The sequence below is a fragment of the Dendropsophus ebraccatus genome, chromosome 5 (assembly GCF_027789765.1).
Source record: "Dendropsophus ebraccatus isolate aDenEbr1 chromosome 5, aDenEbr1.pat, whole genome shotgun sequence".
Lineage (NCBI taxonomy): Eukaryota > Metazoa > Chordata > Amphibia > Anura > Hylidae > Dendropsophus > Dendropsophus ebraccatus.
The window spans coordinates 123,870,717-123,891,396 of record NC_091458.1 but is presented as its reverse complement, the minus strand read 5'-3'; the positions used below and the strand labels follow the sequence as shown (position 1 = coordinate 123,891,396).

Below are 20,680 nucleotides of genomic sequence, written 5' to 3'. Positions count from 1 at the left end.
ATGTCATAACAAAGTACCTTGTTACGACATGCTTGAGAAAGGCTCTGTTATAAATGGGTGCCGAAACGCTACTACTGGTCACTTGCTGCCCAATACCTCCCATCCCTTAACAGCTGCCAAGGTCACAATATATTCATTATTATTTACCTCTGCTCTGAGTGGTTTCGATATTATCGCTGGTTGGTGTTTATTTTTATACATAATTATCTCTTAATAGGATCCCTATATCAGCATTGTATACCCTCTATACGCATGTAGGTGTCGTAGGCATGACTGTAAGCAACGATTTGGGTGTTGTTTTTTTTTTTTCACTTTTCAATCAAGTGAAGATATATAACAGTTGCAGAACTTACAAAAACTCCCGGGTCATACAAAAGCTACGGTTCATTTTAAATTACACCGCTGAATAGTACCTCCTGACACCGAATCACTTGTCAACATTTTCTAGTGCCCATTTCACAACCGACAAGGCTCTTGACAAGGCTTTCAAGTTCTTCAGTTGATCTCTGACTACTGTCATCTTGAGAACAGTTTCCAGACAGTACACTCTCAATGTAGCAGAAATGCAGATCCCAGTTTCTTAATCTTGGGAAGAAAAGCGGCTCACACGAGTAAGCCACAACCATTTTTTTCTTTATTCATAATGGTTTTAATAGGTAACTAGTATGCTTCATAAATTTAACATGCTTATAAAGTGACTTCAATTACATATCGTATATTGGAAGTCGGCCATAGGAAAATTACGGGACTGATTGGAGACAAGTACCAACACAGCAATAAATAATAATAATCAAAAACATCATACTAACAAGTGACAAGTTTGAAATCCCTTGCCATGACTGTTCCTTGAAGTGCTAAAATAAATGTATGTATATACCATGTATAATTTATACACCTTCGCACATGTGTGAACAACCTGCTGCAAAAGTTTGACATTTCAAAAGGTTCTCCTGTCCTTCAATTTACTTTGCCATGTATCTTATCTTATTCAAACAATCTAATTGCCAGCCAATCTTTCAACAGCACTTCATCTTAGCACCTAGCTGACAGGATCGGCATTCACCTGAGGGCCTCATTAGACTATGGCAGTTCAGCAGGACAAAAATACCTCAACAATACCTGCTCAACACCCAGGCTGCTGACTGACAAGCAAATAATTGGGCTAAACAAACCCAAAAGCACAGTGCAGCTGCCAGAAACCAGTGTGTGCTGCAAGTCTTCCACAATAACAGTCAGAGTAGTGACTGGTTCACGTCACTGTAAATCTTTGAACAGCAGAAAGTGGTGACACATAGCAATGACAGCCTTAGAAATGTCAGGCTAGTTACTTCAGGGATTGAAGTCTCTTATTCACAGCGGCTTTAGGAAAGTAAGAAAATTATATAGTAACTCAGCAAAAGCAGCAAATGCTCTTGGCCATAGGTGTATATTTTGCCAGATCTTTTAATTTAAGAATTAAAGGGGTTGTCTTCAACCTGGACACTTACATTTTCACAAAAGTGTAAAAAAAATAATAATATAAAATTTTAGATAATTGCCCCTCCACAACCTGTGTCTACATTGGTCCCATGTAACATCACACAATATATATACCGTATTTTCCCAGGTATAAGTCGACTGGGCATTTAGGATGGCCCCCAACTTTTCCAATTAAAATATAGAGTCTGGAATATATACTCGCCGTATAAAACTACCCCTCTTCCAATGCACACCAAATAAAAATGTATAAAAAACATCAGACATCAGCGAGATTTGAGAGGCAGAGAAGGAGGTACAGTAATACTGGTAATATACAATGGTGGGCCAGACAGTTGAAAGTGGTGTGTTTTCCGGGGCACAGCGTCACTGTACTGTATTTTTTCCCATACCCTGGACACATGAAGCTTTCTCTACCCTTCTGCCACCACATATGGCGTGGATGCGGCCATTTTTGAGCTTCCCCCACCATATGCGGTGACCTCATATTCTCCAGTCCGGTTCTGAAGTTTTTCAGCACCTGTCACTCAGGTGCTTAAGGCTCTTTTTGACTAGATGACTGCTGTTTTGATACAAGCTCTCAAATCTGCAGCGTTATCAATCGCGTAGCCCTTTACTTCCATCATCCATAGGTTGTCTATCCCACAGAACAGGGTTTTTTTCAACCTGCTAAAAAATATCTGCTCATTGCTGATCACTGGACTGATTACATAGGACAATATCGTGTAATAGGATCCTAACACTTTTCCATTTTTTCCATCCAAAACATAGGCTTTAAAAATGGACTGTTTACTTTCTAACACGGCCTATGCCACCCCATGGCAGGTGCCATTGTAGTGATGTAATAGCTGATATTTATATACAGGTAGGATCCATGCATGCTGCCATAATAATTCTTTGGCACTCTATGGGCCCATGTGGTACCTATATGGACCATTAGTATTACAAAGTGGTTCATGGAGGTTTGTTTCTCATAGATTCCTATTATTGTAGGAATTTATTGACACTGTGTCAAAACTCTTTAACGCAAGAACATCCAAAAAACAAATCACAATGTTATTAATTTACTTGTAATCACAAAAAGGTTACTGATACGAGTACAGGTTACACTTTAGACTTATACTGGCCAAACCCATCGCTCACAGCAAATTCGACTTCCAGTATAAGGTGTATGGGGCCACCTCAAACAACAGCCGACAGATGTTAAGAGAGAGATATTCTCGCTGAGGCTTACCCCACCCCATAGAAAACACAGGAATGCTTGGCGGTGCCGAATGTTCCTGTGTATGGAAGCGGCGGGTGGTGCGTTGGAGATATAACTGTTACTGAAGGTTTTCGGGGGGCATTAAGAACCATTTTGCAACATGATGCAGACAAGCTACAATGCCAAATGGGGGAGGTTGCACAGCTTTATCTATGTACAGATATTATACTAAGGTCGTTGAAGATTTTGAGATATAGATGCTTAATCTTTTCTATAGGTGGAGTCCTGTATCTTAGAATTAATGTTCATTATTGTACAACATCCCTTTGATCTGTGGAATGTAGTGATCTGCAGAATGCACCCTCGGGCTGAACAAATGTAGGCTCTACATCAAGCAAATTCAGTATACTACATCTGTATATCTATAACTAAAGGTGCCCATACACACTAAAGTCAGAAAAAACACCATTGCCAACAGGTTCAGCCAGCCCTCTAAAGTGTATGGTGGCCTCCCAACTCCCCACTAACAGATTATGGCCCCTATTATAGCCCCAATGAGAGGGAGCAAGCGAGCGCCGACCTGTCAGGTCAGGGAGCTGTGTGTGTGTGTGTGGGGGTCTTGGCCCCCTGGATGATCTTTAGATCATCTGGGGAGACCATAGGAGATAGATCATTGCTATTGTCTTCTTTCGGCTTTCAACATGTTGAGAGGCGTTAAAAGACAATGATCAGCCAAGGTCGGCTGATTGTTACCTTTTATTACACAAAGTAATTATCGTTTGTAATGGCTAATCAACGGCCAAATACGGACGATAATCCCTTCTTGTAATAGGGCTTTACCACTTGGAAAAAAATGTGTATTCGGACAGCCAGGAGAGATAACTGTTGGCTGGCGGTTTTTGTAAGTGTATGTGTAAGTGTTAAGGTGATAAATAAAAATAAAAACATTAATTCATTATTAACATTGTAACATCATAGACATCAAAAGAACCTACCAATAACTTTTTGATTAACCAACATTTTATGGCAAAAAAAACTAATAAAAAAATAAAGGTAAGTAAATATATGGAGAATATATACATATTGATGGAGTAGAAGGAGTTGTTCCCAGATGTATCAAAATGAGGGTAATTAAAAGAGCATTGTTACACTATCATTGTTAATGTGTATGCCTACTGTATACCTAATACTGTACTTGCAGAGAAAGCTCTGAAAAGCATCCAGTCCAATTGTTCTTAATCAGTGAACCATGACAAATGCCTTGCAAGCTGTATTCATGCCCTGCCCTATTGTTGTTGCATGCCACCATGTCTCAAGCATCATTTAATGCTGTAACCAAGATGCCGAATATTCAGATGTTCTCCCCCCTGTTAACGGCCAACCTAAGCTCAATAGGCAAGTCACTCTTGAATGTTCCTCTGGAGCTTGTTTCCAAGGAGACCGTGCCCTCAGAGAATAAGTAACCTGAGCTGTACCAGCCCCCTATTCTCTTTTGACAAGATGTTGACTGTTAGAGAATGCCATATCCCCTGGGATTAATAGCTTACTTAGAGTTGAAAATAGTGGGGCCAAACAAGTCCTCCATAACTGGCATCCACTTCAACATAAAACAAGAATGACAATTAATGGATTTACAAAGCTTATGGAAATTGTGTCTGGAGCTGTCCGCTTGTCTCCGAGTTGAAAGAAATGACCGTGTTTGTTTTAATCTTAGATTTCGGTGCCAATATGTCACTAACCCACGAAACAAGTACACTTCCTAACACTCAACATTGGTAAGCCATGCCAAATGAACCCTCGACATGAAGACGCTGAACTTATAAGGGGATAAAGTAATAAGCTGATCCAGTCGCTTGTTTCTAGCCATTGATATGACAGAGAATTACCCAATATGTCCAATAACAAATCGTAAGATTTGGTAGGTAAGATGGAACCAATGGAAATTTATCCTCGCGGCCAAGACATTAAACAGTGAATATTCCCATAGTCAGCAGTTATGATGTTTACACTTCATACTAATGATAAGAGAATTTTAATTATATATAATATAAATATTGTTGCAGGTGGTTCTTTTCAGAACAATCTCCACGTAAAAGTAATAATCTAAATAAGTATGATAAATCATAAAGTAAATGACAATGGTCAATGGCCAAAGGTCAAAGTGTCTGCGATACCGCAGGTGAAACGTGGCAAATAAGAAAATAAGATCTTCAATAGACTCTTGAAGGAAACCAAATATATACCCTTCCTGTAATCAGTCTATTAATATGTGCACTTAAGACTGTTCTCCTTGCAAAAGAGCACTTGAGAACAATTCGTTTACTCTACAGCTTGCTATCTTTGAAGCAAAAGTTTGCACTAAGCATTTAACCAAGCTCATTCAGGGCTTTATTCAACACACCTTAAACAAACAGATATTGTGTAGCACTCACTCATCAGCTGATAGCATGTGCGTGTGAGAGTGCATGTGTTCCCAGGAACAGCAACAAATGTGTTCACCGACAGGATAATCAGTAAGAAAAACTTCAGGGCTAGGTTGCTTCATTATAAAAAGAATCATGAAAACAAACCATAGGGAACCTCACCCTGACTCTGTCTCTACATAAAGTATTATATTAAATATATAAAATTGTAGAGCTCTGCAATATCTGTTTTAAGGTAGCTTCACCGGAATCGCAGCGGATATCCGTTGCTATTCCCGGCACTGTCAGTTTGTATGGGTTCACATACTCATAGCCAGTTGTAAACCTCGTTACCCTTGACACACCGCTGATTGTTAAATACTTTACTGGTCCGTGCTCCGGCCTGCTTCTGTGGCTCCTGGCTCCCTTATGTCCCGTTTAGCCAATTAGTGGCTGAGCGGGACGTCAGGGAGCCAGGAGCCACAGAAACACGCTGGAGCGTGGATAGTGTGTAAGGGGGGCGGGGTTTACATACTTTGAAAAATCTGTTGTGAGTATGTAGACAGTACTGGAAATCAGATTTAGCTACAGAACTTGCAACGTGAAATTCGCTGCAATTCCAGTATTTGTGAAGCTACCCTTTATAGGTAATAAAATGGCCAAAGCAGTTTATTAGTGTATTATTAGACTACTTAAAAGTAAACCATCCCCTGGAAATTCACTATGTAACTGCTGAAACAGTATAATAGCAATGACAGCATAGACAGTAAAGGCCTGTTCACACTACGGATTCAGCATGGAGATTTCGCTCGGAATCTCCGTCCACGGGCTCCGCGCCGAATCCCTCCTGCTATGACTTTGAATGGGAGGGCTCGAACGGAGAGCGATGGCATGGGAGCCCTCCCATTCAAAGACATTGCAGGAGGGATTCGGCTCGAAGACAGTGAGCGGAAATTTTGGGCGGAATCTGTAGTGTGAACGGGCCCTAACAATGCCTTTACTCTGCAAGTCGGTGGCTGTTATACTTGAAAAATTCCTTTTGTTTTAGTGTGTGAAGAGTCACAGAGGTGTGGCCTAAAGTATCCTGTGCTGCTTTGCCTCAGTGAAGCCACTGCTGCAGTTGTGCCAGATGAATAGCACCTGCGTAGGATTCTAGCAGTGTTAGCAGTTTCGTAGCAATGTTTCCGGATGAGTTTTCCTCTTTCCTCTAAATAGTTTCTCCTATTAAACAGCCCAACATATTTAAAATTTGTACAGATGTACTGGATAAACATCAAAGGTTAATTCACGCTCTGGTATCTCCTTCCAAATGAATGTATATTGATTGAAATTCAGCTGACCATTTATCAACTACGTAGAGACTTCAGCAAATAGGGCAAAGGTTATTAACATTCTCGCCTGCTGACCTACGGGGCAAGAGGATCTTTTCTATAAAAAGGGTCGGAACAGTCTGGCATGTGAAGCTAACACCTTGTCATGTCACTATCCCTATCTGACCTAACCTTGTCCCATTATGCTTGGACTCTGCTCTCAAAAGGACAATGTTGTACTTATCAAACAGCAAATACAATTACCCTTCATTAGGCTGACGACCTCCACGGCAAAATATATTTGTCTAGGATAGTGGATAGAAAAAAAAAAGAAAGAGGACAGAAGTCTTGTGTAAACAGCTGAACAATACAGCTTTATCTTATCTCAAGAACGTATTGCTGCTTGTCTGTAACTGTGTGCTTTACTGCCAAAATAAAATAAATTGAATCAGCTCACACATGATAGCATGTTCTTTCCTAAGTCATACTAATTGCTTGGCTAATTGATGTTTGTTGAACTTTCTCCATTTCATTGAGTGATTAGGTACAAAGCTAACAGTTGACATCTGTAGGCGCTTAACTGGCGTCTGTAATTACTGTTAATGTTAAATAATTGTTAGTTAATTGGAATGGTAACTGGCTGAATGGAATCCAGATTGTGAAGCAACAAAAAAAGAAAACCTATTTAAATAAACATACATCTTCCGCAAAAACATTTTACATGGATTTGAAAAACTGCCATCAACCATCATCGCGAGTTGCTATTTCCAGGGATTCATATTAACATACTCATATAGTTAAGCTTAAACAAAGAGTCAACCCCCACCAATCCATCCTAGATTTAGGTTGTTTTGTTGATCCAGAGGAAGGATAAATAGACCTCCTGCTGTTAGGAAGTTTTCAATTCATCCTTGTGGCTGGGGGATAGAAAATCACCCCTGACCTAGTAAAAGATATCTGTAGACAGACCACCCATACCCATACCACAGTTCTTCTATGACATGATTAATAATAAGGGCTAAACCAATTTTAAGCCAAGGAACTAATCAACTTCCAATTCCTACGGTAGAATTTCATTATTTTTCTTGGCTGAGGATAAGTCCTACTTTGCTATTCATTATTTCTGACTACTTGTCTGACAGCTCATCTGACTACAGACACAACTTGAGTCTCATCGTACACACACAGGTAATGTGTCATGCACAGATGTCATTCTATGACACAATGGCCATTCATGTAAACCATAACAAACTCAGAAAGTCAGAAGCCCTGTTCTTTAGAACTCCGTAAAAAAGATCTACTGTATACAGATTTACAAATTCTTACATGAACCCCAAATACATAAATATTCTCTAAATCTACCATTTTTTTTTCCGAAAATTTTTACTTCACATAAATGTTATTTTCTTTTTTTTTACCATCAATATAAGAATATCATTTTTTAGACATAAGAACTGAAGTTCATATATAGACAGTAATGTCATGATCGTTGCCCCGCTAAATAACCACACGTTCCTATATTGGGAACATAGCCTTAGCGAATTATTGAACTGATCAAGGTCCAAGCTTACCAAACCGTACAAAATGGAAACTATTTCTAGAGCAATATGTCATAATTCGGTATGTACAGGCCCAAACGACGTGAAGCACTTTCAGACAATTGCATTTTATGCTGCTGCTTCCAACAAAAAATTTTTGGGACATATAAAACGTTATGTGATGCAAACGTTCTGAACATATATAACAACAAATAGCAATGTACAGTAATTGTGATGTGATATATAATGCTTACAAATTGGGAAACATTCTGAAACACTGACAATGATGTCAAGTCTCAACTAGCTTTCGATTAATATTGGGCAAAAATTCACTTTTCTGTCCGAGCCCTACATGTAGGTTTGCCCACCACCCCAACCCCCCTATCACCCAGGACACAACTCCCACCAGTCCTCCTCTCTAGCTACACCCCAGCATCCAAAAGACAATTTTTATTACATGAACCCAATTTTTATTTTCAGTAAACAAACAAAACCTTATCTTAATTCACATTCGGCATATTAGTGTTTAGCTTTAGTAGATTACAAACAATTGTCATGTAACAAATTGTAAAGAACTAATTGCCAATTACTTGCAATGATTATTCTATGAATCATTCCTACGCAATTCTAAGTATTAAAGAAATCGCCCCCATACATGTTGACATTGTACGGATCGTTGTATACAAGGAGAAGTTAAGAAATGCTGATACACCAATTATCTAGACTACGGATTCTCTGGGATTAAAGAGTGTTAAACTGCTAATCTAGGAAATCTCATTAATCATACATAATGTATTGTTCTAATTGGATATCGATGTCTAAATCCCATTTACAAACCTTGTACAATCGGACTGCTGTGTGAATTGGGGCTCTCAAGAATATAGATATGGTTCAGAGAAGAGAAAATTGACCTTCCTTTCAGCGTTTTCTTTGCTTTTGGCAAGTAACACTACATAATGCGTAAAGGAGCCTCGACTGTTAAACACAGGCGAACCTGCTTTGTTTAAAAATTGAAACATGATGTTCATCAAACTGACAGCTTCTTGACAGCCTTGTCAACCACCTATCCACCCAGTCGCTAAACATACTGCAGCCAAAACCGTACTAGACTAACACACACATACACCAGAGGTCTTGCACCTGTTTTAGTGACATTATCCAAGAACCAAGAGGATCTTCTTTCAAGTTGTCTTATACTTAATGTTTAGAGAACTAATCCACCACCCCCCCACCACAAAAAAAAACAACAAAAGGCCTTCCCTTAGGCCTTTCTACGCCAGCCCTGAAAATAAATACCAGACAGCCTAGTTTTTTCAGCACCTGGGTTCCGTATTGAGCAATGACTTGATTCCCAATACCAGTATGAATTAGCATATGGCGAAAAGGGGGGACTCGTGAAGGGAGAAGAATAGGTCCATTTTCATGGAAATAGAGGCCAAAAGAATAATCTACCATCCATTAAAAAGCCTATTTAGACATGGATTCCCAAGCAAAGCCTAGAAGAGCTGATGTTGATTTTAGAATACACAAAGAGGCTTTAATCCTTTCAAGGGAACTAAATCACAACAGAAGAGAGCCTCACAAGAAAGTCTTGCTGTCAAGGATGCTTATTCAGAACCAAATAGATGCCACAAATCAAACCCCGTAAGTAAACACAAACAGAAATATGGGAAATGTGGTCGAGAGAATAAAAGAGAACAGAGGGGGAAGAAACGAGCCATCCTCTTCATCAATCATGCCTCATTCTTGGTGAAGTGGGCTCTTCGCCCCAGAAACAAACCATCAGGTAGGAATGTCGATTGACTGGGCCACCTCCTCTTTCACTGCTCTTTTCCTCCACTTCCCTAAAGAATCAATGCAGCGATTCTACACTGTATACCGTAATATTACTTTATTTCGGGCAATTTAATGCTATTCTACATTATAACGGTAAACGACCATGATGCACTTTAGGCAGAAGACCAGTTCTCGGCAGTAAATAGTCGAGTAGATGCTAAATTGCCCAAATAACATAAAAGATTACAAGTGAAAACCATATAAAACGTTTGATTTTTCATACACAAAATCATAAGTGTTTCTAAGCATCTCTATTTGTGTTTCCTTTGCTGGTCATACAGGTCGATGTACAAGAGCGGACACCAGCTTATACTAAAAAATTCTTCAGAGAATCAGTGCGCCGTAATTTGCGGCTCAACATTATGCAGATCGGAAATCAAAGAGACTGATGATACCACCAATTTATACAGGTTTCAGCCTTTACGCCACAATAAAATAATATCAGTTTAGCAAGCACGCTTCCTCCGTAAGACCCTTTCATACGTAAATTTCTCCCCATGCCTCTGATCTGGCATGTCCTATAACAAGGGTGTCTAAAATACAATACAATTCCTTTAACAAACAAGGGTACATATATGATATTCTATCTCATCTCATTTCCTACTTAACAGTTTACTCAAACCAGGCAATTTTTTTTTTTAACAGTAATTGAACCAAAGAAGATGGATAATAAAAGAAAACATGTGACACAACTTACCATTATTTGGGACGGTGCTAAAGAATTTCTCAGAACTGGCGTCCGAGACCTAAAATACAAAACAGATTCAGTCATTTGTTTCTCTGATACATGGCAGCATTTGTCATCTACAAACATAGCAGTGAATTTAAAATGATGAACAGCGCCCTTCCTAAAGACGCTACAATCAAACATCTATAAGTAATAATATGCTTTCTGCAAAATAGACAGTATACATTTGGCGCAACAAAGTGAGAAGGAATATAATGTTGCAATAGTGAATACAATTCCACTAGATGGTGCTATTTAGCTACATATTATATAAAGCTTTTTTTTTCTTCCACACCTAGGCCAAATGATGTTGTTTCCAGCCTCATGCACTTTCTTGATGTGCTGTGTTACCAAATGTGATACAGCTCAAGTAGTGCAGCGGTGTTGTGGTTTCATAGACACATTATTTTTAATCATCCTGTCTCTTTTGGCTCAGCACATTTCTGATACACTGGGACGTTTTTTAACCTACAGTGCTTATGCCAGTCTCCAGTTACTATTGTGTAAGAGAGTGAAATATATATATATATATATATATATATATATATATATATATATATATATTAACATAGTGTTTAAAATAATATATATATTGTAAAACTATATATATATATATATATATATATATATATGTATGTACATATATTCTGAATAGATCCAGAACAGTTCCAAGAAATTTAAACATAGTACTTCCAAAGTAAATGCATAAATATATTAAACTCTCAAAGGCGTCTATCTTCTAACTTTCGAAGAGAAAGGGGTTTCCTATGGGATTTGTGCTAGATGTAAGATGCTCATTTACTAATAATGTTCCCTGTGTTTACGGGTCGGATAAATGCGTACCATTTCTTACTTGTGTATATCAGTGGCGCAAACAAAGGCTAGAAAAATAACAATCTATAGAGTATACTGAAAACAATATAAGTTCACAACTGCAAACGATGGCTGACATCATCCCATCCGCCGTTCTGACGTGCTCTGAACTCCTGAAGGTCAAAGGTTAGTGACCTGACCACAAACAGTGCAGGATAAGACTGCCAACAAGGTGCTGAAAATGCTGTGCATGGTGTTCCTGGCCAAAGGAAATTCACAAGACCTGAATGATTTTTGCATTGTGATGTGAGACAATTTTTTTTATTTATTTATTTTATTTTACCTAACATGCAATAATATTATTGATCTTCATATTAATTTCCCGTCCACCCATACACTGCTGCAGACCTAACAAGAATATTAGGGGTAACAATTATTCAGATCTACACTGTATACCTGAGCATCCTCTATGTAGTAATGTGTCTGTGCAAAATATCTACTGGTCTATGCGTGCTGTAATATTAAGACGGTCAGTAAGTGGTTTTCAATAGGCCAAGCAAATATTTGAGTTAGTAAATTTGTGTACACGGATTTCTTGCCAAGATTGGCACAATTTCATCTTGTTTGCTAATAAAAAAGAAAAGTCACAGATTCATGTTAAATACAAACAAGTAAATACGAGTATGTCCGATAACTAGTTTGGATACCTGAAAGGGTGACTTCATACTATGTAACTACATGTAAATCCAAAACATACTATACGCATTTTATGCTTTACATAGCTGGGATTCCTATAATAATTTGATTTGTTGAAATAATAGATAGATAATAGATAGATAGCTAGATATAGATAGATGACAGATAGATAGATAGATAGATAGATAGATAGATAGATAGATAGATAGATAGATAGGAGATAGATAGATGTTTGATAGATGTTTGATAGATAGATGTTTGATAGATAGATAGATAGATAGATAGATAGATAGATAGATAGATAGATAATAGATAGATAGATAGATGTTTGATAGATAGATAGATAGATAGATAGATAGATAGATAGATAGATAATAGATAGATAGATAGATAGATAGATAGATAGATAGATAGAAAGAAGGCTATGATAAACAACAGAAATACTGTGTACGTCTTAAGCAAATTTTATTCTTACAATATTTCTGTGATTTAGACCCAAGATGAATTAATGTAATGGCAAAAGATTCTAGAACTAACCCAGAAAACTGTTCATTTACATGACTGTGTGTATTTCTATAATCCGGATATTAATATAAAGCAATATAAATAGACTCCACCACTTAATTATTTCATGGGAAAAGGAAAAAAAAATAAGTATATGAAACCAAGTTTAGCACATATTATTTGATGAGTTGCACCATGCCAATAATATTTTTATTATGCAATTAATCCTTATTAACTGAATGCCACAGGGTTGACGTCCACTGATCGGAACGTAGTGTCACAATTCAAACCTATGGGACGCGTGAATATTACAGTCCACAATTATCTTTACCGTTAACTAAAAACACGCATCTCTTACATGATCCACGGAGAATAATATATTTCTAAGTATTTAGTCAGATCACTTCATATCATCTCTCAAACCATTGTTTTACAGTACAGTAGGTTCCAATTCTCCATGCTATAGCCACAATCGGAAGTCGCCTTTCTTCCGCTTATTTTGGTTTCTGACATTTAAGAAAAAGAAATAATTTTCCTGATATTGTTATTCTATCAATGTTGAGCTCTCCTCTCTCAGACTACAGCCCATGCAAATCACAGTTGTTGAACTGATTGTGACTATTCTTCCGCTGTCAGATGATATTAATGGCTACATTGACAACCTCAAATTCATATAGCCAAAATGAGACTCCTTAACACAATCAGGGACTAGGGGGATCCTCGTTTTATTCACCATTGTTCTTCCAGAACTTTTCATCATCATCATAATAAGTTTAATGAGTTTTCAGCAGGAAAAAAAAAAAAGCGACCGATTTACAGTGACAAATAATGAATAGAAGGCGCTTCCTACACGTTATCCTTTATAAATCGCAACATTATTACACATCAGCATAAAAAGCAGCTTGTATAGTCCTATAGAAGCACGATTTTCCATCCATTGTTGGCAAATATATCATTGAAGGCAAACGTTGACCTTCCATGACCCAAAAAGCACCACACACACACACACTATATATTTATATATATATATATATATATATATATATATATATATATATATATATATATATTCTGCGTAAATGTACATAGCGTTGAGGTCACATATCTTAAAACTGAGCTATGCCAATCACTGTGTTGCCTATTATATATCCCATTTACTGCTATTAATGCTCTTTTTTAAGCAGGGGTGTACAATGTGTTGGCCCTTTTAAGACAAAGGATACCGATAGCGAATATATATATATATATATATATATATATATATATATATATACATTCCTAATAAAAGTCTTGCCATTCACAGCATTTTCACAGGAAGAGAGCCTGTGGTGGATATAAATAGCTGGCGGAGGGCAGAGGAGTGGGAGATGTTAAGGAGGGCAGTCAGGGATACAGAGGGCAGCTGCCTAGCTGCTTAGCTACATTCTGCCTTCCCTGCCCAGTTGGGACCTAGATCAAAGCAATCTTTACAACATATTGTCTTCCGGGAAGGGGGGTACTACAATGGAACACACAAAAGAGCCTGATGGGGAAACATAAAACAAAGCAACAACAAAAAATTTATATAAATAAATACAATAAAAAGTAAAGCGTAAAAGGTAAATAAACAATAGTAAAAAAAAAAAAAAAAAAAAGAGGATATGCATTGTTGTAAGCGCTCGGTATCATAGGTCATAGTAGCATATAGAGCTGGTACTTGGTATTATTGTTACATTGTGTGCTTTATCTTCTGTTTTGTCTATCTAGAAATATTTCACCCTTCCACACACACATAGCCTAACCACATCTCCTTTCTTCTCTTGCCAGCTCCTAGGATAATAGACCCCAGATTGTAAGACTGTCATTCCTCATCACCTCTCATGGATTTAGTTGCCCCCCTGATCCCCCTCTCAGCCAGTAGTGCCATGCCATAGAGGTGCCATGCCATAGAGGTGCCACCCTGGAGGTAAACAATAACAACAAGCCAACCTGCTGACAATGACAGCTAGTATACCCTGGCTGTAGTGAGTGTGATGGGAGACAAGGACTGATACGGTACCTGGCCACTGATTCATCCACAGACTACGATCCAGATTGGACTTCAGCTTCTCTCTCCACGTAAACAATACACTAGATTACCCTGGCAGTAATAATCCATGGGAGCAGGGATTCCTTGCAGCCATTGAAGATACATCCAGACATCCAGGGCAGGGAGAATAGGTAGGATGCTGAGTATATAGAATATTAGATAGGTATATATGTAGGTATAGGGAGAAAAGTAAGAGGGATGATGATGATGATGAGCTCCAGATCCTGGGTGCTGCCTGCACCGCACGTCCAAGGGTTAATGCTACACACAGAAGAATCACAGCAGCTGCAGCAGCAGCAGGACAAAGGAAGCAGCCATGTGCCCGCCAGCTCCTGATCCCCCTTCAGCAGACAGACAGCAGTAGCAGCAGCAGCAGCAGCAGCTTCCCCTCCCTCCCTCCTTCCCCTGCCTGCTGCTCCTCCTCCGACTCACACTGCTGATCCCTCACCCTGCAGCTCCTCACAATCCTGGGACACCCCCTGTGAGGGAGAGCAGCTCCTCCACTGCTCTAAGTCAGGGCATCAAGTAAATTCCATTGGAATAGATCCTTCCAGGGCACAAATCCCAGCACAGGGTGACAGATAGAGATGTATTCCCTGGATTAGGTGCAATCCTCCAGTCATTCAGTGGGAAGCCTCCTCTTCTTCTCTTCTTCCTCCTCTTCTTCCTCCTCTTCTTCTTCTTCTGGTAGTCCTGTGCTCACACAGATAGATCCTTGCTCAGCTGCAGCAGTCACACTAGGTTCTTTCTATGTGTGTGTCTCTCTGTATTTCCAGGCTGAATACAAGTGCTTATTCATAGACTGCATTCCAGAGCTGGGGACATCCCACAGGCTGGGCCTGCCCCTCCTCTGACTTCCTCCATCAACCTGACAATCATTGAGCCACCTTCTTCTTCTCTATGCCGCTTTCACATCTCCTCACCCTACTTCATCATCCCCTTCTTCTTCTTCTGCAGTGATCCCACCTCTAAGGAGGGTTATTATAGTATTAGGAACCTGTATGGGATCTCCCTATACCCTTGACAGTGTATAAGGTTGATTTGCATCAGCAGGAGTCAAAGGACACCAAGGTTCATAAATATGAGCTTGTCTGTATTTATGGCTGTGTTCAAACAACGTCCAAAAAAAGGGGGAAAAAAAGCTTCCGCTTTTTTTGTGGTTTAAAAAGTCATCCGTTATTGCATCATTTTTAATATGCTTGACTAAAATGCATTGAAGTCTAGGGAATAACGGACGGCTTTTTCGCACTGTATTGGATGCGTCCGCCTCGAAAGATGTCCGCCATTCAATACAATGTGTGAAAAAGACGTCCGTTATTCCATAGACGTCAATGCATTTTAGTCAAGCATATTAATGATGCAATAAGTGACGTCTTTTAAACCGTTTCAGGACGTTGTGTGAACATAGCCTAAGACGTGAATGAGAATGAATCGCCTCATGGAAAATTAATGGAGAGAAGAGTTTCAATTCAGAGTTGCGCACTCTGGTGATAATGGGGTTAAAAATTCAAAGCCGTCAACTGGGAAAGCATTGGGTGGGGGTGTTTTGTGCATTAGAATGTCGCTTTAACCCTTTCCAGTTCACAAACAACACAAGGCTGAGGATTTCAGCTTAATCTGATATAGGAGGCATTTAATATTTGATTGCTATAAGATAGAGAATCTGGGATGTCAGGTTCACAATTCAGTGAGGAAAAGAATTGCAATTTATCAGCTCTTTGTTTAGCACTGACGGTGTTAAAAATCACAGTCGTGTGCGCTGCATTCAATCCAGCCTTTTCGCCCTCTTTAGCATTCTCTTTTAACTATTTCCTTCCCAGTATAGAAAGATCTCTCTACATGGCACTGGAGATTTACAGGGAATTAGGACAAATTGTATCCTGGAAAATCCATAGAGGAGATGACAGTTCTACAATGTGGTATAGCTGATTCTCTAGGTTTACACTGTCATTCTTGTATTTCCCAGGTTTATATACAGTAGTCCATTGTTATAATGAAAAATATCTGATCTTGTAACAAAATAGATGTCGTGACGTAAATCTTCCTTCATGGTGATTCTGATAGGTAATAAGATAGAGAGAGAGATAGGCAGGCGGGGAGATAGATGATAGAGAGATAGATAGATAATAGGTAGGTAGATAGATAGATAGATGTGATAGATAGATAATTGATTGATTGATAGATAGATAGATAAAATAGGTAGATAGATAGATAGATAGATAGATAGATAGATAGATAGATAGATAGATAGATAAAATAGGTAGATAATTGATAGATAGATAGATAGATAGATAGATGTGATAGATAGATAGATAGATAGATAGATAGATAGATAGATAGATAGATAGATAGATGTGATAGATATATAGATAATTGATAGATAGATAGATAGATAGATAAAATAGGTAGATAATTGATAGATAGATAGATAGATAGATAGATAAAATAGGTAGATAATTGATTGATAGATAGATAGATAGATAGATAGATAGATAGATAGATAGATTAGATAGATAGATAGATAGATAGATAGATAGATAGATAGATATGCAGAGAATCCACAGCACTCCAGCGTAGTGAAAAAGCTCAATAAGCTGTGTTTATTCAGTCAATTCATAGTGCAACACTCCAAACGCAACGTTTCAGTGACTCTCTGTCACCATTTTCAAGCGTGAATGCTAGATAGATAGATAGATAGATAGATGTGATAGATAGATAGATAGATAGATAGATGTGATAGATATATAGATAATAGATAGATAGATAGATAGATAGATAGATAGATAGATAGATAGATAGATACATAGATAGATAAATAGATAGATAGATAGATAAATAGGTAGATAATTGATTGATAGATAGATAGATAGATAATAGGTAGGTAGATAGATAGATGTGATAGATATATAGATAATTGATAGATAGATAAATAGATAGATAAATAGGTAGATAATAGATAGATAGATAGATAGATAGATAGATAGATAGATAGATAGGAGATAGATAGGTAGGTAGATAGATGTGATAGATAGATAGATAGATAGATAGATAGATAGATAGATAGATAGATAGATGTGATAGATAGATAGATAGATAGATAGATAGATAGATAGATAGATAACTGATGGATAGATAGATAGATGTGATAGATAGATAGATAGATAGATAGATAATAGATAGATAATTAATTGATAGATAGATAGATAGATAGATAACTGATGGATAGATAGATAGATGTGATAGATAGATAGATAGATAGATAGATAGATAATTGATAGATAGATAGATAGATAGATGTGATAGATATATAGATAATTGATAGATAAATAGATAGATAGATAACTAGGTAGATAATAGATAGATAGATAGATAGATAGATAGATAGATAGATAGGAGATAGATAGATAGATAGATAGGTAGGTAAATAGATGTGATAGATAGATAGATAGATAGATAGATAGATAGATAGATAGATAGATAGATAGATAGATAGATGTGATAGATAGATAGATAGATAGATAGATAGATAGATAATTGATAGATAGATAGATAGATAGATAGATAGATAGATAGATGTGATAGATATATAGATAATTGATAGATAGATAAATAGATAGATAAATAGGTAGATAATAGATAGATAGATAGATAGATAGATAGATAGGAGATAGATAGATAGATAGGTAGATAGATGTGATAGATAGATAGATAGATAGATAACTGATGGATAGATAGATAGATAGATAGATAGATAGATAGATAGATAGATAGATGTGATAGATAGATAGATAGATAGATAGATAGATAGATAGATAGATAATTGATAGATAGATAGATAGATAGATAGATAGATAGATAGATAGGTAGATAATTGATAGATAGATAGATTTCAGTAAAAGCGATGCATGTGGAGTGTAATGCAGCAGAATATGGATGTGAGAGCAGCATTGGGCATGGAAGTAATTGTTAGAAGAATGAACTGCCTGTCACATTAGCTTACAATGGAGGCTGCTTTTGCAATAAATTCATTCAGACAGTGTTAAAGGGAGGTGAGACTCTGTATGCTATGCATTATTTCAGTGTTATAAGCGTAGCAGAAAGTATCCTAAAGGGGTTTTATGATGTCAGCAGGTAATCACTAGGGGTGGATGAATCACTAGGAGTAGTTGACTAGTAGTGTCTCTGTTGTCAATGGGGCTGAGAGGTGGTTAGAGGAGAGACAATGTACACCTCTACCCCATTAAAGTTCCCAGCCTGGGATAGTGTTGTTTGGGAATTAATTTTTTAGCAGAATGGACAGTGTACCACAAAAACACATGGCCGCTCCATTCTCAGAGCTTAAAGATCTGTCAGACCAGAAAGTTTTAAAGACAATGGGGGAGATTTATCAAACAAGGTGTAAAGTAGAATTGGCTCAGTTGTCCCTAGCAACCAATCAGATTCCACCTTTCATTTTCCAAAGAGTCTGTGAGGAATGAAAGGTGGAATCTGATTGGTTGCTAGGGGCAACTGAGACAGTTTCACTTTACACCATGTTTGATAAATCCCCCCCTGTATGTGCACTGTATGGACAAAAGTCCTGTGACCCCTACACATTACTCCTACAGGAGCTTTTAGGGTATCCCATTCCAAATCAATAGGCATCTATATGGCATTGGCCATGCCCTCTGCAGTTACAGCAGCTTTTACCTTTCTGGCAAGACTTAAGAGATTTTGAAGTGTGTCTGTGGGAATTTATACCTATTCATTAGAGATGAGCGAAGCAGCCGGAAATCAGTTGTAATGCTGGAAGTTGTTGTTCCCCTGTGCCACCACTAGCGATGACGTAAGCCACACCAGGGAGTCTAAGGGGCTGCAAGGCAGGATGGATTTGCTGCGGCAGGCGACCCCCAGGTCGCTACCCCTGCCCTGGCTTGCTAGTGGTGGCAGCGAGGTGCAGCTGGAGAGTAGTAGGCAGATAGACTGGAACTCAGCAGGAGGCTCGGCTGGAACTGAGACAGCAGTCAGATGGCAGGAACCAGGAATGGCTGGAACTACTAGGCAGGATACACGGGCAGGAATTTACAGGCAGGATACAGGGGCAGGATACTCAGGCTGGATAGAGGCGAGCTGGGCCACACACTAATGGGAAGCATGTAGAGGCTCCAACAGGGAATGTGAGCACAGGTGCAGCTTTATAGGCAGGTGATTATGTGCACACCCAATTGCACTGGCCCGTTTAGTTTAAGCAGAGTCGGCACGCGCGCTCCCTAGGAGACGGGGATGCACACGCAGGACCATGCGGGAGGAGGAGCAGACTGGGGAACGAGCCCGGCTTTTTCGCGAATTTTCGGTCAAACTCGTTAAGAGTCGCGAATCGAATCATAACAAATTTCACTAAAACAGGCAAAACTCTAGTAACTACAATACTGGGACTAGTAAAAAAAAGGGCAAATTTGTTAACGCATGTTCTTGTAAAAGGGTAAAAATCGGAAAATCACAATTTAAAAGAAATGTCAATCAGCCAGTCAAATTTCCTCCATTCCTCTCCTCTCTGCCCCGATATCGCTCTGTTAGTCTCTCCCTGCTCTGCTGTAACTACCTGCTGCCATCCTGTTCTCTCCTCCACACAAAGCCGACTGGCCTCCTCCGTTCACGAACCTCCTTATATAGAGGGGGAGGTAGAGGTGCTGACATCACAGAGGAGCCTGCAGCTGATTGGACGGGGGTAGGGGATTATGGTTAATCCCTTTCTCCCGCCCAGTGATGCTCCAGACAGCATGTGCAGTTGCCATATTATTTTTTCGCGAATATTCTTAACAAATCAGCAGGAATTCGCTTTGCAAAACGAAGTGAATTGACAGCACGATTCGCACTGCTTCATTACGTTCATCTCTTCTATTCGTTCCAAGAGAGCATTTGTGCGGTCAGACACTGATGTTGGATGAGAGGGCTTGGCTCATTATATCTGTTCTTGTTCATAGCTGTTCAATGGGACTGGGCTAGTCAGGTTTAACCACACCAAACTCACCCAACTGTGCCCCTAAAACAATCCTATAGAATTATCTCTATTTAGGTGTCCCACAGCAGTCAGGCAGGTAATCCTCTTATGGCATTCGCTAAAACT

General features: G+C 38.6%; 1 protein-coding gene across 4 annotated transcripts in view; it reads right to left on the bottom strand.

Moving 5' to 3' along the window:
* AUTS2 (activator of transcription and developmental regulator AUTS2) overlaps positions 1-20,680 on the bottom strand; it is a 1,036,368-nt gene that overhangs the window by 63,704 nt on the left and 951,984 nt on the right. For all 4 annotated transcript variants that reach the window (XM_069971174.1, XM_069971176.1, XM_069971175.1 and 1 more), the window contains exon 6: positions 10,464-10,512. In XM_069971174.1, the coding sequence (XP_069827275.1) occupies positions 10,464-10,512 (49 nt within the window). The remainder of the gene's footprint in view (positions 1-10,463; positions 10,513-20,680) is intronic.